This window comes from Polyodon spathula, chromosome 3 (genome assembly GCF_017654505.1).
Source record: "Polyodon spathula isolate WHYD16114869_AA chromosome 3, ASM1765450v1, whole genome shotgun sequence".
Taxonomy (NCBI): Eukaryota; Metazoa; Chordata; class Actinopteri; order Acipenseriformes; family Polyodontidae; genus Polyodon; species Polyodon spathula.
The window spans coordinates 90,890,471-90,913,286 of record NC_054536.1 but is presented as its reverse complement, the minus strand read 5'-3'; the positions used below and the strand labels follow the sequence as shown (position 1 = coordinate 90,913,286).

At 36.2% G+C, this 22,816-nt stretch overlaps 1 protein-coding gene across 7 annotated transcripts in view; it reads right to left on the bottom strand.

Annotated features, from left to right (window-relative positions):
* LOC121313638 (tax1-binding protein 1 homolog B-like) overlaps nt 1–18,754 on the bottom strand; it is a 31,880-nt gene extending 13,126 nt beyond the window's left edge. For 3 of the 7 annotated variants that reach the window (XM_041246370.1, XM_041246375.1, XM_041246374.1), the window contains exons 1-8: nt 18,650–18,754; nt 11,706–11,906; nt 7,458–7,560; nt 7,148–7,335; nt 4,665–4,823; nt 1,922–2,070; nt 1,163–1,253; nt 250–435 (exon numbers count right to left, since the gene is read on the bottom strand). In XM_041246370.1, coding sequence (XP_041102304.1) covers nt 250–435; nt 1,163–1,253; nt 1,922–2,070; nt 4,665–4,823; nt 7,148–7,335; nt 7,458–7,560; nt 11,706–11,882 — 1,053 coding nt within the window. In that variant the 5' untranslated portion in view covers nt 11,883–11,906; nt 18,650–18,754. Of the gene's footprint in view, nt 1–249; nt 436–1,162; nt 1,254–1,921; nt 2,071–4,664; nt 4,824–7,147; nt 7,336–7,457; nt 7,561–11,705; nt 11,907–16,995; nt 17,061–18,649 lie in introns of all 7 variants that reach the window. The other 4 variants (XM_041246371.1, XM_041246372.1, XM_041246376.1 and 1 more) reach the window with 4 other exon arrangements.
* Between the last annotated feature and the right edge of the window lie 4,062 nt (nt 18,755–22,816).

The following is a 22,816-nucleotide window of genomic DNA, read 5'->3' as shown; positions in this document are numbered from 1 at the left end:
AATAACTTCAATAACCATGTACTCATGTTTTTTAAAGTAAACTACGCATATTTGTGATCTTGTCCAACACTTTCGTGCAGACACAGGGTGGTTTTTTCATAGAGGAATAAGGCAATTGCAATGATAAAGAACTAGAAAGAAATAACTGATGCAGAATGTTAAATAATCCTAAATTTAAAAAACAGCTCTACATTTACTGTACATGGTGGTTCTAAAGTCGCCTGCAGAATAAGGGAGACTTTATTGTACCTTGGTGGAGGACGCAGTCAGCATTTCCTTTTGCAGTTTTTCCTTTTCTGCTATGCACATTTTCAGCATGCCCAACTCTTCTCTCAGCTGTGTGAGCAGGTTTTCTTTGTTTATTGCAACTGATTTTAATGTTTGTACCTCTGCAGTCAGCTTTGTGTTCTCTAGTTCTGTGTTCTTCAGGTGAATCTAATAATAAAACAGAAATACAGTTTGGTGAAAATATGTACAAACCTCAAGTGCTCAATTCAAATAAAAAATAAAACACCCAGATAAACTGCCATCTGTTTAATTTAATATCTCTTGTAAACATGCATGTCTTGTATAAATTCAAGTTTCTCAAATGTTTTTACATTAAATTTACCCTCCTTGTAATATCTGTGTGAGGTTGGCACGGTTAACCTTCCAGAGTGGGTTTAACCTAATGAAGCTACCAAAATATTGAAACAAATGAAAACTTCCAATTTAGCTATCTATTCTTGATTGCAGTTATATTAAATTAATATTAAATCAGAGCTGAATCCTTCATAACAATTAACATCTTAATGCGAAAAAACCAATTTTCTCTTGAATTAACAGATGAATCGCTAGACCTATGGTAATCACTGATGAGAAGTAAACTGCAGGGATTTTAGATTTCAATAAGCTGAAACAGCAGTGGGTGAAATCTGTGTATCTCCACCTTGTGCAATTAAAGTCAGGCCTCAAGTTACCACAAAACCATATGCATTACAAGTTCAGTCTTTCATTCATGTTTATGGTTGTGGGAGTTGTTAATGTGCAATCCAAATAAGGACAGAAATGGTGCCGATACTTTTTGTTTCAGATACAAATGATGCAATAAACAGTGTCCTAAAGAAACGTACACAAACGTATCCTGTAAAAACTATGCAATTTAGCAATACAAATGGTATACCTTATATAGCTCTTTCTCATCCTTCTCATTTTTTAACTGAGATTCCAACTGTTCTTTCTCCAGACTTAGTTTCTTCAGTCTGCCTCGAAAGCTAAAACACAAAGCAAATAAAAAGGTAAAATAATTACAAATGACTTTGAATGCATAGAAATCAAGAGTTTTCTCAAATTGTAGTCTTTTTTTATGAAAACTCCTTTCGGCTACAACTGCATACACCAATTAAAAGGTACAGTGTCCAATACAGGTTAAAAAAATATTCTAGAAGTTTGATTCTATATGAACATAATGGTGTGTCACGCAGATTCTATGTTCTCTATAAAGCGATTACTACTGATGCCTCCCATTGTGGTGACCTGTCAGTATGTGCAAGCCTCTGAGTTCAGACACCTAGCATGAGCAGAATCTGAACTGCTGCTGTAGAGCTGCAGTTAAGAAACCCAGAGTGCTTCTATCTCATAACTTAGAAGATAATATGTTGACAGAATAGTTGTTATAGTTTCTTTTTAAACAGTTTATATAGTTTTAATTTAAAAATTCAGGTTTTTAATATGTCACTTACCAAACAACACAAAGAGCAGGAATGCATTATGCATTTATTGGATTAGTTCTTAATACAAGCTGGCTAGATAAGGAAGTTGAGATACTTTAACTGTAAGTTGAACCAATGGGTACTTCAACCTTTTTTAAGCTGACTGAAGGAACCACTGTGGTTATTTATCCAATGCCTTTATATAACAAATCAAAAGAAAGAAGAAATACCTGTCTAATTCCGTCTCCTTCTCAATGGCTTTCTGGGACACCCCAATTAGGTCATCTTCCAACTGGAGAATTTGAGAAGTGGCGTTCTCGTACTTTTTCTTAATTTCTTCGTTCTCATCCTTAAGGGTTTGTGATTCATTGAGAATATCCTAAAGAGAAAATGAAGCAAATGTTATTAAAATTAGCTTGTGAGAGCCAATGGTGTTAGTGCAACACTTCACAAACGGGACACTCTTCTACCTTCAATGCATTCAGACTGGCTGCTCTTTAGCTTACAAGGCTTATCTCAACTATTTAGAAGAATGCTTCTAGAATTACAGAAATAAGGAATCCACAAAAGGCCAGCCTAAACAGAATTTACATTTCACATACTGGCAACCACATAAAATCAGAAAACATTTTGCATGTATAACCCTACAAATAAAATGCAGAGGTGGCGTTGCATTTTTTCATACAAGCATAGGTACATTTCTCATGCAAACTAAATATTGATTCCTATTTAGCTGCACCTTCTCTGTATTTAAAAAAACTAAAACAAAAAAAACAAAAAGTGTAATATGCAATGTTGTAAAAAAAAAAAAAAAAAAAAAAAAACATAAAAATGTCTATGAATTTCTCAGTGGTGATTAAAAAGTTAATTTAGCACTTAGTGTTTACAATACTTACAGTGCAAAATAAGTGTCAATTTCAGAGTACTTACACAGTATCTAAGTACCTTTACCTTACACAGCGGGTTCTCAGTGTGGGTATAGTATTTTTGCTTTGGCTCTAAATAACATCAATATCCACAGACTGGACTGTACTATGTATATTGCAAGTACAGGATAGTTTCATCAAATGGAATCCATGATGTCAGTTGATTAAGACAAGTTATATTTTTTACAGCTCAGGAAATCATTTACCCCCTAAGCAATGTTTTTCATCTATCCCATCAACGGAACATGTACAGATGTAGGACCAACACTGAGTTATTGCTCTGTGCCCAAGGCAAAGTACAGTATAGCTAATAAATTAGAAAGTAGTACTTTCTAATTAAAATAAGTGTTCCCGTTTATCCTTTACACAGTCAGCAGAAAACAATGTTCTAACAAAACTTTCCCCTTTAGGGATTTTTCACCAAATTATGATTTTATTGTTAGAATAATTTTATTTGCAAATAAAAACCTTATAAAAACTAGCCGTCATAAAATTAACAGCCACAGTATAAATATTTATGTTTTCATGTAATTAGGTTAGGCGTATAGCATACGGGTCAAATTGATTAGATACAGTATGGTTTTCTACTTGCTTTATATCAAGCACTTCATACTACAAGGAGCCAAATCATTGCATGTATTACATAATTAAAGCTAAAATCTAATGAATTTATATTTCATTTTACCAACCATTCAGATCATGTATTTTTCTAAAACATATTTATTGATACATACTACAATACTGCAGCCAGTATTATATGTTTAGAATCAATTAGGCATTCTCTTATCCAGCATTAAATACATATTAAACACATTGGTCAAACTTAATTATTTTTATAATGTATCACCATTTAAAAACACAAACACACACACACACACACAAAAAAATGGGGAGCTAAAAGACAAAGACTCAACCAAAACTGACTCTAGGCCCTTTTATTGGAAATAAAAGTTATAAATCATTGCTGAATGTAACACATTCTCTACCAGGTTGTTTTTTTTAACCAAGAACAGCAACCAGTCTAGCCTTTTTAAACATCAGAAACAGCCTCTATAATTTCAATCAACTGGAACATTACTTCTACTGGTGGCATGCAAATAAAAACTGATGTGAAACCGCTTATTAAAAAGGAAAAGTCTTCTTTAAACAGGAGAATAACTCTTACTGTGATATTACTTTAAAGTAAAGGCATATTCTTCAGTATAAGGAATACTTGTACAGGTCATGTTATTTAATGTATGTTTCATTACTGTAGAGTAAAATTGTCTTTTTATTGATGATGAATGTTGGCCTAAAGTCTTTAATTATGCAATTTCCTGAAGGAAAAGTTTCCAACAGTTTAAACTTCGTACATGTTATAAAATTGACACAGGAATATATATCAGTCTTGATCTGTATTTACTTTGCGAGTTCTTGGCATCAGAGTTGTTTTTTGTGGTTTTAAATAACATGTCATGTTGCCAGATACTTGAAGCTATTGCCCATTTTCTTTCTACATAGAGGAAGTCATGTGGCCTAACCCGACAATCTTCCACTATAAAGTACATAGGAATGGGGTCACATTGCTTGGCTAGAGTCCCACTTCACTGTCTGAAGCAGCTCTCCAGAATAAACTCAGCAATACAGTTAAATGACCTTAGTCCTTAGTACTTCAAGGAATATAAAAAGGTTACAGCCAAACTGCCTACATATATCATCACAGAATGTTTGTGCTCACTATGTAGTGTTTGCACTGCACCACATCCATGGCCTCCGAGGTAAGAAGCTTTTGGCATCAACAGCTCTTTCAAATTACTGCCACACAAAAAGGTTTTTTTTTTTCTTGTGTGACGCCCACAATTGAACTCAACCAAGGGCACAGCATGTACAAAGAATGAATCTCAATGCATTAGGTCTTCAACAAGAAACCAAAAAAAGTCACATACCACAAAGGCAGCCACATTAGCTCACACTTGAAAGTGAAGGGTACCACAGCACAGGAAGCATTTGGTGCTGACATATTTTCTAAGAGATTAGCACTTGAAAGGGCAGCAGTGGATGTACTTACCCGGTAGTCCTTCTTGATCTGAGCACAAGTCTCCTTTTCCTGATCTACTTCCTTCCCCAGCTTCTCAGCTTGTTCTTCAAGCTGATCTTTTTCTTTTTGCAGCAAGGACATCACCTTCATTAGCTCTTCTTTTTCTTTTAACACTTCTTTAATTTTATACTGCATAAAGAGAATCAATATCCCACATTGGCTCAATAATAGCTATAGTATCTGAAGTAGGAAGACACTGATCAAATCATATTTGCATTCTTTCACATTAAACCAATTCATTCAAGGTTTTATACTGAGCGCATAACAAAAGCAATGGGAATTTTTTCATTTCTCATTGTTTCTTCCAATGATATCTCAGAATTAAGTGTATCAAATGTTTTACTGCAACAGGAACTGTATGTACTGAGATTTGATTGTCAGTGCATGTTGCAATTTCCATTCAAAATGTCACTGAAATTGATCACTTGGGTATACTGGTAGCTATTACACTAGTTGATGCGATTATTCAAAATGATAAACCCTTTCATTCAAATAAATAGCTGTATTACTCAAATGCACCATAAGGAATGAGTCAGCACATAGTGTGCCAACTACTTGTCATAACCAAAAATATTCTTTAAGCAAAGTTACTGGTTTACAAGAAAGTTTTACACAACAAGTTATAAAGTAGTGAGCAGTAAAAGTGTCAGACTGTTAAAGGTATACGACTGTACCTAACTGTAAAAGTGACAGGAACTTTGACTAGGTTCAAAGTCATGCAGTGTTTTGTTTTACCTATTTTGAATCAATTATTTTTCTGATGCAGTGACCTTTCAACTTTGCAGGCACCACCTTTTTCATTCTATTACTATGGGCAGACAGAGTAGAACGGTCATTGTATAAATTTATTATTATTTATATCAGAAACTACACAAAAGGAGCCAGAAAGGAGTTGCCGGGTCAAGGGCCCGTGTCCATTTTTTAAAAAATATTTTTATATATATATATATATATATATATATATAATATTTTTTTAATGTACGCTAGTAGTGTAAAATGTAGTAAGATCAGGTTCTGTGTGGGCTGACAGTAACACAAATTGGAAACAGAGTACAGACACGAATCTGAAATTTTTATGACTATACTCTCATGTAGTTGAGGAAAGACAACCATCCCTGACCAGCTGTGGGCCGACTACTTGTATTGCTGCATTAACACTAGAACCGCCACAGTAGTCATTTTGACGGTTTTCACTTTAATTTAAATTACTCTGCGGTGGTTTCCTGTTCTTGACTTTTACTAAATACATGTACTGAATACCCTGACTACATTTGAAAGCCAGAACCGCAAAAATAATAGTTAAGTACATCTCATTTTGATGGCTTGTTACAATACAAGCTTTTATTGTTAATATATCCTACAATACGCTATTTGTTATATGTGTACAAGCCAGTTTGTTATCTCTACCTCCACTGAGTTTACAGCAGTATGTATTTGAAGAGACTATTGCTCTTGAAGTCTAGATATGTGTTATGCAAATATCTGTTGTAATCCTATCAATTCCTTGGAAACCAAATAATAAATTATTTAAATAAATAACTGTTTAGATTTTACAGTTCTGTATGTAGGTCTACATATAACCAGTTTATTTTATTAAATTTTTTGAAGTCGTGCTATGCAGTAGGATAATGTAAAAAAAAGCCTTGTTATTTTTGTAATTACTTAGTTCTTACAATTTTCTATGTTATAACAGTTTACACAATATCTTTTGAAAGGTTTATTAGTTTTTCAGTCATGCATTATAATTATTAACTAATTTTCAAAAATAGTCTTATATTTTCATTTAAATAGTGTTTATGCTATGCAAATGTTAGACATCATTTGATTTGTATCTGATAGTTTGTGTTTCATTTTCAAGCTGAAAAGCTCACATATATTATTTGTGTTTAGGGAAACCTGTGGCGAGTGTGGTGTTCAGAGGAGAGGGTTGTTGGACACAGTTAGTCAACATGTTTATTGTTTTGTGCACAATAAAACAGCTTTACGGTTTTCTTTAATATTGTTTGGTGTGGCTTAACATTTTTTTAGCTACACTGGAAAAACTTAAGTTACTTTAGCCATAATAGCTAACTAAATGAAAGTTATAAAAGGGAATACAGATAGTAGTCATGGAGTGGCATGTATTTACATGATTGATTTCAGGAAAAAAATCAACTTCATAAATAAAACATTTGATTTGTATCTGATAGTTTGTGTTTCATTTTCATATCGAAGCTGTTTAAAATGTACCAGTCAAAAGGACTACTGCTGGTGGTTCTAGGTAGTAGCATAAACCAGCGGTTCTAGTGTTAAGACTTTTCAGCAGAACTATGATGCACGTGTGCAGTGTATTTTCTACTATACTATTCAACACTATAGGCCATGGAAATAGTTTGCCTTTTCAATGTAGCTGAATCATTCTTAAATAGACAAAAAAGGCAAATATGGAAACAGTTATATTCATAATAGCACACCTCAAGCATGCCAGTCTTAGTGGTCACAACCAGCATATCAGAATTGCTTTCGTCTTCCATGGTCAGCAGATCATCTGTAGGGGAGGTAGCTCGGAACTGGAATGGTGTACTGGCTCCTCGGATTTCACCTTTGTGCGTGACATAGCAGAACTGATAGAACTCTGCATCATCGTTTGGAACATAGTAACCTAGAAAAGAAATTAAAAAAAAGAACCCCAATAACAACATCAATAGTCAGATTTATCGCAGTTAGAAATAGTCTTGCCTTAAACAGTTAAAATAAATAAACAAATGAATGAAGCAAGTTTACCTTGAAATACCACGACACAGTTAACAGACGTTCCTTCTACATACTTTTCTGGAAGAGGTGACCACAGAAAAGTAAAGTAATCTCGAGCTGTGCTCCAGCCAACCTACAAAGAGAAAAAAAAAAACAAGTTGTCTAGATCTGATGTCCCCGTAACAAAGAAACAGGGTAGGTGTTTTATGAAACACTGTACTATGCGTTAAAACCACAAGATTAATGCATGTAATTAATAATATACATATAGGTTATATATATATATATATATATATATATATATATATTATATATATATATATATATATATATATATATATATATATATATACACACACACATATAGATATTTTGCACACGTTCAAATTTTTATGTTTTGCAAGAAGCCATTTTAAATAAAAAAATTTTTTTTTTTGTTATACAATTACAGTATTTCCAGGCCATTTTAATAAAACATTAATCTTTTTTTAAACTACAGTACTAGTTCATAACACCAAAGTAGGTCTGCTAGAGACGTTTCACCATCTTTTCCCATCTATATGACACTTATATGTGTACTTTTGAGGAACAGTTTATACTTAAATAAAATAAATAAATAATAAAATAAACTAAACACTCAAGCCCAGATTTATAAAAGGACTGCACATGTTTTATGACTGTAAAACGGACGCTGAGGGTTCTGAATTCTTGGATGGGATTTCTAAAACACACGCAAAGGCATAAACATGCAATTAATGCCCAATTTGCGGGGACAATGTTTCTGTGCGCTTTAGCCCTTGATGCATATGTATTCTGTATATGCATATGCAATTCTGGGGCGATTCTGAACGAAACCACTAAAATTGGGAGGGGATTTTGCAAATTAGGTCTCTAAAATATTCAGTCTAATTTACTAATTGCAGGCATCGTATTTTCGTGATTAAGAACTTTGAAAAGCAGGCATTAATTTGCAGCAGTCAGACAGTAGGCTATATAAAAGGCAAGGTGATGTGGGAGACTTGTCTGCAGCAAGACAGAGACATCGTTTTCAAGGACAAAGAAACATTTAATAACATTTTGCAAAGAGCTAATTTTTTAATCCTTCTTATCAAGTTAGTTTGTAAATTACAATTTATAATACCGGTACCGTATTGTTTTGCAAACTCCAATTTTCAATACATGTTTCATAGCTTACATGACAAAACAGAAAGTCTGCAAGTAAAGAATATAGAACCCATTTGAAAATGGTTCTTAGAAGCACCCAAAAAGATATCCCCACAGTGGCAATGCTTTGGTTCTTACGAGAGCCTTTACTTCCTAGTGTAGGAATTATTAAAAGAAATGTGAAGAAGACTAAGAAAAGACGGATCAACATTCTGAGTCGCACAAAAGAAAAAGTCTCACATACAATGAGGACTCATCCTCTACTGTTATTTTAGTAATGTCTACAGTATTTATTTTTTGCAGACACCATGATAAGAGTCGCTTGGTGCAGATTTTACGTTCCACAGCATTGCGATTACACAGATGAAGCAATTATTACTTTGCTAGTTCAGTAACTCTCTTGCAAATTCTGGCAAGCTTTTGCAGTATATCAGTGCAGTGCAAAACTCACTGAGACATTTCTCATTTCTGTCAACTGACTTCTGACGAACACGGATATTTTACTTTTGTGTTTGGATACATGTAAAAAAATGTTAGGATATTTTCCCAGCACTAATTTTATCTATCTATATATTATCTTTATTTGACTGAAGCCATGATTTGGACATTGCACAATAACAAACTGAATTAAATCAGAGAATACAGCCTCATTCTAAGTTTAGAACTTAGCAAATAACTAAGATTGTCTAATTTATTCTAGCATTAACTAGCTTTGGCCTTAATAAATCTTAAAATGAACCAGTTTGACACACAAATGACACAAAAATAATAATACTGTAAATCTAAAATCACGTATTCTCATGTGGGACTAAGTTTGGCATTGATTAAAAGGGCATCAGCGCACTTTTTATATACTGTTTATGTGCAAGTAAAAAGGTATGCATTTAAATATCTACGTGTTTTCAAATAAAATACACTTCTTTTTGTCTTGCTAAAACAGTATGTTCACAACTGGTTTACATTATTGTTAAATGTAAACATTTTGTATGAACAAATGTCCACAAACACCCTGTAGCAAAATGGTATTATTTTGGCCTTGAAGTTGTAAAAAGCATATCTATGTTATGAATTCTAATCAGTGGCCGTGTGTTGTTTTTATGTCATTCAGGCTTGCAATGGAAGCTGAAAAGCTCACATATATTATTTGTGTTTAGGGAAACCTGTGGCGAGTGTGGTGTTCAGGGGAGAGGGTTGTTGGACACAGTTAGTCAACATGTTTATTGTTTTGTGCACAATAAAACAGCTTTACGGTTTTCTTTAATATTGTTTGGTGTGGCTTAACATTTTTTTAGCTACACTGGAAAAACTTAAGTTACTTTAGCCATAATAGCTAACTAAATGAAAGTTATAAAAGGGAATACAGATAGTAGTCATGGAGTGGCATGTATTTACATGATTGATTTCAGGAAAAAAATCAACTGAACATGAATCACTCTGTACACAGTTGTGCAGCTCAGCGACAGTGCAATTATAAATCAGATGTGTGCCTACTCTTGCAGGAACACTCCCAGCTCCTGACGCACAGAACACTCATGCTGCTTTTAAGTTTTTATTTTCTGTTGCATGAAAGAACTGATATAGCTTCAGCAGGCTGAAACAAGAATTAGCATGTCACACTCTAAATGATACTGAAAAGTGTGCTGCCATGTAATACACAAGGAGGAAACTCCACTGTGTTACACATTATATTCACTTAAAAGTAAAAGGCATCCAAGAAGACACATCAGCATTCATTAGTTAATGCCTCTTTGATCTGCAATATTCAAGCATCCCTTTGTATTCTTTTTTTAAATCATCAATCTCTTATTTAGAAAGCAGTCTACTGTGTGGGGAACAGCACTATAGATCAGAACACGGTCAACTGTACCAAATGACAGCTTATCATTCTAAATAATCTTTTGTTCAAAGAAAGGCAAACATTACATATTTTGTTAATAAGTTTAATTCTAAATACTCAGCTAAAGTTTAAAACTGAGACAATTGATTGACACCTAAAATAAGATGGAATGTTTGTGAATCAGGTATAGAGATTGCAGAGAGGCTAGGGTTTATTTTAAGGCATTTGTAGCTATGGTTAGATTTTTGCCCAAGGAGATTACATAACACAGATGAAGTCACTACTTTACAGTAGCTGAAATGGTTAATGACTTCTATGCAACTGTAAACGCAGTGCACTGCAAATTCATACAAGCTCCCCTGATGGGGATGCTAAAATAGTTAGATACTGTAGTAAACATAAGGAACCAATCACGAGAATATTGTAGTGCTGAGTGTTCACTTGTACTTGCAGACTTCACCATACTAGGTACAAAGCAATGCATTCAACTTCAAACAACATACATTCGAAATCAAGTCTACAGACATTTCAGTTAATGCCTTCCTCATTATAACCTATTTAATGCAAAATTCTGTAAGTGGTGTGTACTGTAATTAACAACATACCAAAGAACAGTTTGTTTTTTGTAGTTTTAAGTTTGTAACTACTTGCCACTAGGGGGCAACAGACACTTATAAACCACACTCTTCATTTATCTGATCTTCAGCATCATCTTGCTCAGAAATGCACCTTCAGGTAGGCGGCATTTTATTCGGGATATTCTATCAACGCAGCACTAGAAAAGGTACACATCTTTCAACACTATCCATTTGAAATGTACTGTTGTAACTTAACTACTTGTTTTCAGGGTGGATATAATGTGCTCCGATCAGAACACAAGACAAGGAAACAGCCAAAACTGCATTGCCTTGGATACTTTCCAGTTAACTTTTAAAACAATAGAAGCCAGTCTGAAAGAGACAACTTAGATTGAATGGAGAACAGTTTGCTGACTGAGGAAAAACACAGTAACTAACCCACTGGTAATATGAGCATATCAAGTTTACTTCTGACATCCTGAAAGCTGGGGTTTGTATAACAGTGAATCTAACAAACACTTCAAGTGAATTCTCAATAACCCTGATTAACACTGCATATAAAAAACAAAAATTCATCAACTTTTGGCATGCTCGCCAGTGAAATATAAAAGTATTTACCTTTCTGTAAAACATTTACAGCATGCATAAATTCCATTTAGTCCTGAGCTACCATCCAACGAAGGTGAAAAACAGACTTACCTTAAAAATGCCAACCCAGTCTTTCGGATGAGGCCTGATGTACGGGGTCAGAGTGTAATGACACTCTACAGCAGCATGTGGAAGGTAGCTTTTTGCCACATTTTGAAAGATCACATGTGCAAAGTTTGACATCTCTGCGGTGTTGCCGGATGCCGACAGGTCTTCAAATAATGACATTTTCTTTTTCAACTGTCAAGTCTTCTGTAAAACAAATAAGATTACAAGGTAACTGATTTAGTCCTCCCATACATTTCTGTGGTACATCCTTTTACAACTAACATTCCCCCAGCCTCCTCTAGTTATACATCAGTCAATAATGTTTTCAGTATTTTTCATTAGTTTCCTTATTTGGAACAGAAGATAACATGTTTTGCAATGCTACAATTTGTACACATTTGCATCTATGTATCTACATCTAGCTACATGGACAAGACGCTTCATGAACACTTACACCATGTCAGTTTTCTCATGCTGGAAATGTCCCTACAGTGCTTGTACATTCCAATTACTAGTACTAAAAATAGACTCATTCTGGCTGTGAATCAAGCTGTTAAGTTGCAGTAAGGGACTTGGATCTGTACAGTATGTGGATATCACCAAGCATTGCAGGTTAACATCTGGACTTAATCATTGCAGAGGGCCATGTCATGTCTGCTGCAGATTGCAGTACTGGCTGACTAATGTCCAATAATCACTTTGATTGAACGGATGACCGAGCTAGTTGGAACCCACAGGTCTTCTAAAGCTTGACTGCAGCACCTCAAAACAATAGTAAAAAGTACAGGCCATTTGGACTTGCTGTATTGAAAGCTCAGTTCATATCTATTGGACAGCAAATACTAAACAATGACACAATTGGTCCAAATGTATCATTTACCCAAACCAGCCAATCAATACTTTGCACTGGCGAAAGCAACAAGTCCTGTACCCAGCAACTGTCGAGTCAGCCAATCACAACTCGTCAGCTCAACTGGAGCTCAGACAGCATATTTCAAACAACAAACCAAGACACAGATGATTCAGTAATATTGCTCCAATCAGACATCTGGCTTTGTCCATATAAACTATAAGGAGCTCTGACAAGTTATATTTAAAAACAAACAAAAAAAAAAGTTTAAGAAGTTTATTTTTTTCTCCAGTTATGTATGTGATTTTTTCCAAAAGCTTCTCATTGGAAGGGTACCCGAAAAATGTAGGTATTAAAGTGCTTTTTTTTTTTTTTTTTTTTCTTTTTTAAAGAACAGTTTAATAAGTAACAGTACCCTCTCGATGAAGGCTCTACTGCAAGGTAGTTGTCCATGACAAAGTACATTAAAACTGTTGTGCTGTATGGTATACGCTAGAGCCAATGTAAGTTAATCACCTGGTAACAATGTTAACCAGAATATGCAGACTGGCACCTCACAGATGTACACCAAATTATAGCATCTGCAGTACCTTAATACAGAAATTGTCCAATGCTGGATCAGTCAGTGGTCACTTATCCAAAACCTCCAAGACGTGCCTGCAGAGTTACTAGTAACAACACAGTCTCCAGCATGCCCTCTCATGGCCACAATCTACAGGACTGAAACTTTGACAACGGCGCTGTTTCGATTGACATTCTCTTTGTTTATAAGGTACAATGCTACCATCTGCTCCTAGCCTGACTGACAAGACAGTTTAGTGAAAATAAAAAAATTAAAAAATTGAAGCACCATTTAATTTTTAATTTGTAGTTCCCAACACTCTTAGGTTAAATGTTGAAAACAACAGCCAAAACCAGTCAAAGTAAGAGAAATATGATGCCAAAGTAAGGTAAAAATGTCCTACTCCTTTTTCTCCCAACATTTTTTTGTAGACCTCAGGCACATTCATCCACACATATTAATATTACAGGACATCCAATTTTAATGACTAACTTGTTTTGTCAACATGGAAATATACTAGGGAACCCACTTATTGTGATGTCTATATCATTCATATTAAATGGTTTATTTCAGTTTTAAAATGGAACATTTCCTGCAAAAAAATATATTTATATAGGCCTAAATAATAAAGAATAAAAGGTCTGGTATGTGTGTGATTTGATGAACGTATGACGTTCAGTTTGCAGGTACGTTGAGTTATACTGTCAGTGCTACATGAATACTATTTTTCTAGCTATAAAATCCTTAAAGGAAATTGATCACTTTTATGTGTAAAGGATGTATTCACTACACTACACACTGTTGGTTTGGAGACATGCCTCTTTAAATCTTGTAAATAACACTGCAGAATTAGGAAAGAAACAATTGAGAGGATTAATTATTAAAACACAAGCAGTTCGTAGAAACAACTGGGGCGACCTTGGCCCCCACCGCTTTCACAGTTGTGCCCATTTGCATTGTGTTGAGCAAGGCTGGCAATGGTTTCTTGAAACTTGGCTTGTTTTTGATATCTCCACTTTAATTTGCCGTTTTCCAATGTGGTTTTTGTTTCAGATCTTCAAACACGGCAACTACCCAAAGAATATGGCTAAGTCAACTCTGGAATTCCTGAAGAAAACTAACATAAAAGTTGTGGAATGGCCTTTGTAATCACCAGATCTCAATCCTATAGAAATGCTTTGGATTGATCTGCAGTCAAACATGGTGTAACCAATCTTTCTATGCAAATGGGCCCAGAGTTCACCAACAAGATGAAACATACTTGTTAAGAATGTCTGAAAGCCATAATAAAAGCAAAATGAGGATACATGAAACAGTAAAGCAGGAGTGCCAATCTGGCTTCAGACTATACAGTAGTACTGTAAACCACCTCCACAGACTACAAATAAACCAATAGCTTGCATAGTTCCACGCCTAGTTCTGGTCTTTGCCATAATAGCAGTTGTAGTTTCAACTTCTTCCTCTTGTTTCCGCATCAAAAACCAACTCAAATTTTTCAAGGAGACATTATAATTTTCCCTTTCTAGTCTGATGTCGGACCCTGTCCAACATCATCAAAAAGACGTAAAGCACAGGGCTCTAGTCCGAGACCGATAGGAGACAAAAAAAAAAAAAGGGCGTATCTCATAGCCCCATGCTCTACAGAGATAACACGGACATAAAGAGACAGCTGCTTCTGCATCCAGCACTCAAAGAATATCACAGACATTTGCAGCGCTTTCTATGATGTTATACTAACAAAATAATGACTTGGATCACATTATTGAGAAGTTTGGTGATAAAAAGGGTGATCAGGACAGGATTTATCAGTATGCACATCTATAAAGAGGTATGTGAAAAATACAGCGAACAAGGGGTGGGGCTTGGCTGGAGATACAGTACTGAGTGTCCTTTTGCGATTCAATGCCTTTTAAACCTGTTTTATTCTAAAAAATATATATATTTTAAACAGCGTGTGTGAAAATAAATTGGACCTGACGCACTGAATAAATGGACCACAAAGGGTTAATACAGCTACAGGTACTAAGAGGTTTTGAGAAGGTAAACCTCAAGACTACTCAACCAAAATTATGATCTTCTACATTCAAACGAAAGAAATCAGATACATAATTGTGGCAAAGTGGTTTGCAGTTGCAGGTGCAGGAGTGTTGCGGTGATCCACAGACAAGACAACAATAATCCAGCTACAATGGTGTTTTATTTATAATCCAAGTCACTTGACAACAGTAAATAATTATTAAATGGTAGTACACAAGGCTGTATAGTACACAGTTTAACCCAGGGGTTCAGTCCCAAAACAAACACGGTATTTAAAATACACCCATAATATAGAAACATGGTCACCAGTCCAAAGTGAGTGCTGTAGTGCTACAGTCTGAGAAAACTCACACGATGATGCAGTAATCCTCAGTGATCTACTGTAGATATAGATATAAACAGTGTGGCAGTGTGCCCTGCCCATGTGATGTGTTAATGTTGATGTTTAGGTACTGAACAAAAAAAAATGGAAACACCAATGCAAAGTAACTTAATAGGGCGTTGGGCCACCACGTGCAGCCAGTAAGCAGCATGGCATAGAGTCTACCAGCCTCTGGAATTCTGCAGGAGGGATGCGGCACCATTCTTCCACGAGAAAGTCAATCAATTCACAGCTGTTTGATGGAGGTGGAAAACTTTGTCTCAGGAGTCGTTCCAGAATATCCCATAAATGCTCGATTGGGTTCAGATCTGGTGACTGAGAAGGCCATGACATACGGATAACATCAGTGTCATGCTCATCAAACCATTAGGCGACCACACATGCTCTGTGGATGGGGGCATCGTCATCCTGGAAGACACCCCCCCCCCCCCCCCGGCAGGAAAGAAATGATGCAACATGGAGTGAAGATGATCACTCAGTACCACTAAGTAGCGATTAGCATTGACCTTGCCTTCTAAGGGAATGAGTGCACCCAAATCATGAATGGAAAATGCGCCCCACAATATTATGGAACAACCAGAACCCTTCACTGTTGGAACCATGCACTCAGGGCTGTAGAGTTCTTTAGGCTGGTGCCACACGTACACTCATCCATTTGTCGAGAACATGGTGAAGGATGATTCAGCTGACCATATCACATTTCTCCACTGCTCGGTAGTCCATTGCCTGTGCTCTTTGCATATTAAAAGGGGTATGCATATGGATGCACGGGAAGTGCACAAATTAGTTCACATGCAGATGTGCCGAGATTCCAGACTGAATGATTGATTAGCAATCGAGTCTCGGTACACCTGCATAAAAGATGGTGTTTCACTCACTCTGGGTTGTTTTCAGGGCGAAAGAACGGGATAGAGTGAGGAGAAATAAAAAGTAAAATAATTCCAATTGCTAAACAAGCTGAATTAGATCAGCACAATACTTGTTTGTTTAGCGTTCGTCCTGTTTATTAGTGCCTGTTTCGCCAACAAGTCGTTTGTTTTGTGTGCAGTATTCTGTGTTAAATATTTGATTTGTTTATTTAATAAAACATTGAGCGCAGCCATAGTGCTTCAGTTTCAACCCGTACCTTTGTTTTGACTACTGCTTCCTGAACCTGACGTAACAACCCCCCTGCCACTCAAAGTCATCTGTGACAACACTTAGAAATCCACACACTGCACACATTTCAAATTGCAATGCCCTTTAGACTAATGAAAGAGAGTGTATTCCAGCAACAGCAAGAGACTATTCCAGAGGCGTACTATTCCTCACTTTATAAATGTTACTGAAGAAGTTTTTAGTGTTTTAGTTGATTCAAACCTTAGAAAATCTTGTCTGAACCTCTATTCTCATTTGCAGTCATGATAGCACTGCTGTTTCTAAACATTAACCCAGTTGCACCTTGTTTTTAACAGTACTGTACCTTGTGGAGAGCCTTTGATCTTTCATTTGTTGTGGGTGAGGCATCTCCATCCCAGAAACGGTTGGCTTGGAAACAACACTGTATTTAGTAAACACTTCAAGAATGCAAAAACCAGGAATAAAACCCGCCTCAGTGTCAATCTTTCTGTTGCACCAATTAGAAAAGCTACACGGCAAACCCCTTCCTTTTTATAATATCCGCCCTTACTGTGGCACTAGAGCAGTCTGACACAAGACAGACAGACTACTGATGACAAATTACTAAAATGAATGCATAAAACAATATGAGTTTGGTGACATTTGTCACATAGCTAGTTATTCATCTAGCATAATTAAAAGTTTAACCACTTCTATAGAGTTTATATGTTTAAAATTCCCATCCCTAATCACTAGAACTGCCTTTTATAGTCTCAGTCCAAACTTTCTGGATGGATATGTAACCAGGAAAATGAAAAGCCATATAAGCTACACTAAGTTACACTGAGATTGAGATCCAAAGCAATACTGATGATTGATTTGAAATGACTGACATGAAAACTTGCATGTTTTATTTTATGTGTTTGTTGTTTTCCCAGTAAAAGTTACATTGTTTACATCTATTGAAAATTGGCGGTTTATAATAAAATTCAGGCACAGCAGTTAAGAATGCTCCCAACAGACTGGGAAGATTTAATTAGGTAACAGATTTCTTCAGATTCTTTAAAACATGTACATACCGGTAGTACAAAACTTTACCAAAACATACCCATTATATGTCATTTTTTAATTCGTCATTATCGTTTCCTAGAAAATCCCACAATGTTAATTTGTTCCAAAATCACGCATAATGTATGTCTATGATCAAGAAACAAAAGGCCCGTATGAGTCAATCACTTGACTACTTAACACGTCACTTACTTTGTATTAAAATAAACGCAAAGCTACGCCCTCTGCGTAATCCAATTGGTTGCCTACCATTGTTGACATTTTAGTTAATGGCGTACTTTGCAGATTCTTGCAACTGATTGGCCAAAGAGGGTGCCAATCCACAACATTTTCGTTTCCCTGGTTAATATTAGATTCGTTTTAACTTTGTAAATAGTCAATGACATTCCTGGTCATATAACAAAAAGGCATAATACTGTGCCTATTAAAAATAAATAAAAACCGTATTAGTAGTAGCGCATAAGCTACTAGATTAGGTATACATTATTGTTGTTAAAAAAATTAAATAGAAAGCATCTGTTTTTATGACACCATACATATTGCTCTTCTACAAATTTAAATAAATGCCAGTAACCTGCCCCACCAAAACCAGATTTATCAGAACAGCGTGTTTTATATGAGATATAATACAATACACATAATCGTATGTTCAGAGGCCCAGGCTGTCAACATAAACTGTGTTGAATGTATGCGCTTATTTTCGTGTCAACATTACCAAACTATAAAGAATAGTCTAGCAAAGATAACTTAAAAGAAATCTGAATATATCCTCGTAATCTGTATAAAATAATATTATTAAAAAAAGCCATGAAATTAAGTCCTTGCGTACTAGTTCTGCTACTGAAATGTGTGCCAAAGCTCAGTAGAATAATAAAAGATACTGACACTAATTAACCTGCTTCTTAAAGATATTTCAGGTCTTCTGCACACAGATAATAAAGCACAAATACCTGGATTCCATGTGAGCTCGATGTAAAAGTCGGACCTGTTCACAAGTTGTGACGCAGTTCTACCAGTCGACCTTCTTCCTAACACACACAGCGCTTGAGGTGACGTAGCTTCCTGGTATTGCTGTCAGTGTTCACGGAGATCATTCTGCGCAAATTCTGACCGGTTTAGCCAATGGGTGTGTTCACAGGGATCGTTGTTAGAAGATCATTGGCTAAATTGGTCAGATTCTGCACAGAATCTGCGCAAAATTATATATGTGAACGCACCCAGTGTCAAATTGTATTTCAAGAGGTCAAACGGTAATTGTTGAAGATAGATAAAAAACGACCAACAGTTAATTGCGTCTGGATCACTTCAAAACAACCCGACTATAAATACCGTTTGTTTGTTTTTTCCTTTAAATTTGTGACGCCTCTAGCTAGATGCGTCAGTAACGGGTTACTTAGTGTCATGACAGTGATCTTATCAATAAATTAAAAACAAAAGTACAGTATGCTACTGTAGAATTTTTTTTCTTGCATTTGCATTTAAATTATGGTACTGAGAGAAGACAATCAGCTGCTGAGTACTGTGTTTGTATAAATGCCCTGCCATTAACCACAGCCGATGCAATTGTAAAATAGATCACTTAAACTTTATTGGAGAATATGCTGCATTGTTATTTAAAAATTGAGACATGTGCAAACAAGTAATGTTATAAATTTAAATGTCGGTAATAGACATAATTATCAGATTTCCTCTCAAATAAATTGGTGCACGCTTCTATAGTGTAGCGTGCACGTGGGGAAGGCAGCAGCAGGGTAGGTGACGTAATCACATACAAATCACACACAAACGTAAGTCACACATACAAGGTGACGTAAACACATACAAATCACCTCGCCCTGTGTGATGCGCCTGCCTGCGTTATATATGCGTTATATATATATATAGAGAGAGAGAGAGAACAAACAAACAAACAAACAAACAAACAATGGAAAACACCCAGCGATTAAAACAAGGTTCCGTGCACATCTATGTAATGGTTATATTCAAAAGAACGATTGTGATAGCAGCATCACTAGTTTTAATACATGTTTAAAAAATAAACCGGGAAGCTGCAATAATGATCGTTCTTTCCGACAGAAAGAAAACGAATCACTCTCCCAAGCACGCTTTCTTGACTGAAAGAGTAACTCCAAAAACAGAATCAAGAGTACATCGCTTCGATATATAACACAGACCGAGCCGGCAGATACTAAACAAATACCTGTATAATGCAGGAAAGCTTTAATTTAATAGACACACGCAGTAGTATATCAACCCTAGATCGATCAGCAACAGTTTGCACCTGCTTATCTTGCATTCACATAAATTTCAAAGACACTGCTTATACAGTAGTAGGCTATGCTACTGATCACTGTATTGGTACATTTTGTCGGCGTTTTGAATACAAAGTTAATTTAGGAAAGGTGATTTCTTGTTCCACACCCGTTCAGGCCGTTCACAGCCCCCAGGCTATAAAGAACAAGTGATTCCAGCTGTATTATTAATATTATTAATTGTTGTTGTTGTTGTTGTTGTTGTTGTTGTTGTTGTTGTTAATGTATGTGTGTATTTTCTTATAACAGACACCCTTATTCAGGGCGATTTACACTTCTTACAAAAGCTCTAGGGTTAGCAGGGCCTTGTCTGGAGGTAGTCTGGCTCACTTTTGTTTAGATCTATCCATAATTTTAGTGCTCTTTTTTTGCATGTTGGTGTGCAGTGGATAGTGGCGTAATTTAGCCCTGCATGCATGGTTTGGTGTTTTCTGTAATATGCTTTTGCAGAATTCAGCATGCAGGGTTTCTGAGTGGACCTCACTTCCATATAGCACAATGGGATGGATAACACTGTCAAATATTTTTAACCAGATTCTGACAGGTACATTTATTTTATAAAGCCTCCTTTTGATGGCATAAAAAGTTCTGCAGGCTTTTTCTTTTAGTGCATTCACTGCCAGGGTAAAGCTCCCTGACGCACTGATGGGCAGGCGTAGGTATGTATATTGTGTGGTGTGCAGTGTTGCAAGATTGGGCTGGTTCACGTTTGTGCGTGAAAAAATTGCTGCTGTAGCCCCTGTTCAGTGGTCATCTCTCTCTCTCTCTCTCTCTCTCTCTCTCTCTCTCTCTCTCTCTCTCTCTCTCTCTCTCTCTCTCTCTGTCAAATTTTCAAATTCAAATTCAAAGTGTTTTATTAGGATGACCAATTTAGGTATTGCCAAAGCATTGATGACAATTGTCATCAATTTACATGTAATCAATCAACAGTTTACAACATATTTACAAGTGAATATTCAAAATCAAGAACAAATAAAACATTGCAAACAGCAATAATAATAATGTGTTATAATAATAATAATAAATAATAATAATAATAATAATAATAATAATAATAATAATAATAATAATAATTTCTCCTCCCTCCCTGTGTGAGGAGCGTCAGGTTCATTCTTTGTCCCTCAGGCTGTGGCAGGTGATTGTTTACTGGGCTGCCACTTCTATAGAGCTTGTCTGCTCTCCGTAGAGGTGGTGGAGTTTTACTGGGTCTGTCAAGTCTGGGAATGTTGTGCAGAGATGTTGTATTTTTGGGAAGAAGTCTTCCCTTTTATTCTTATATTTAGTGCACCGCAGTAAAAAGTATATCTCTGTCTTGACCTGATTGAGCTGACAGTGATCACACAGCCTGTTCTCTTTGGGCAGCCATGTCTGCCTGTGTTGGCCAGTCTTGATGGCTTGGCTGTGCTTACTGAGCCTTTACTTTGCTAAGGTCTGTCTCTGTTTGTTGTCTTTCATCTTGGTCAGGTACTCAGCCGGGGTGTAGTGTCTTTTTAGGGCCAGATAGCATTGCAGTTTGCTTTGTGTTTTAGTGTGTATGTTCTGATGAATAAGGTATTCTTGTTTGTTTTGTGCTATAACTCTGATTGTATTTGTTAAGAGTGGTGCTGTCCTGGTTGGTGTTAGTGTGGGTTGGTGCAGTGAGCTTCAGGACCAGCTGACTGAGGAGACTCTTCTCTGGCTTTGCTCTTGGTATTACAGGGCTTTATGGAGGTAAGAGTTTATGTTACTATTTTTTTGATTGGAGCCAAAATTTACTTGCTCTTTTTTGGATATTAATCAGTAGTGGGTATTGGCCTAATTCAGCTATGCATGCATTGTTTGGAGTTTTCCTTTGTATTTGCAAGGTACTTTTGCAAAACTCTGCATGCAGGGCTTCTGTTGGGTGTTTGCCCCAGTTTGTATAATCCTACTCTGTGAGCAGACCCCGCACTTCACTGCCATACAGGGCAATGGGTTGGGTGACCCTTTCAAACACTTTTAGCCAAATTTTAATTGGGATCTTCATATTATTTTTTTTCTCTTAATAGCAGAAAATGCCCTGCATGCTTTTTATTTTAGTGCATTTACAGCCAGGTTGAAGCTCTCTGACACGCTGATTTCTAGGCCTAGATAGGTGTAGTGTGCTCAGTGTTCTGAAATGTTTTTGCCCAGGGTGCAATGGTACTTATTTCCCTGAGATCTGGCTTTCTTCTGGAATATCATGACTCTGGTTTTATTCATGTTTACTGCCAGGTCCCAGGTCTGACAGTACTGCTGTAGCAGTGCCAGGCTCTGCTGAAGACCCTGCTCCTTGGGGCACAGCAGGACCAGGTCATCTGCATAGAGCAGGAATTGAATTTCTGTGTCATGTAGAGTGAGGGCTGCCTGTGGCCAGTATGTTGATATAGATGTTGAACAGTGTTGGGCTCAGTCTGCAGCCCTGTCTCACTCCCCACCCTTGTGAGAAAAATGGTGTTCTTTTATTGCCAATCTTAACCCCGCATTTATTTTCTGTATACACAGATTTGATGACATCATATACTTTACCCCCTACACCACTTTGGATAAGTTTGTAAAATAACCCTTCATGCCAAATTGAGTCAAAAGCTTTTTTTTAAATCTATAAAACAAGCAAATATTTTCATTTTATTTTAGTTTACATTAGTCAGTAAGGGTTTGTAAGTTGTAAATATGGTCAGATGTTTTGGGAGGAATCCAATCTAACTCTTACTCGGGACACTGTGCTCGGTAAGGAAGGTCAGTATCTGGGCGTTAATGATACTGCAGAACACCTTCCCCAGGTTACTATACCCCCATAGTTATTGG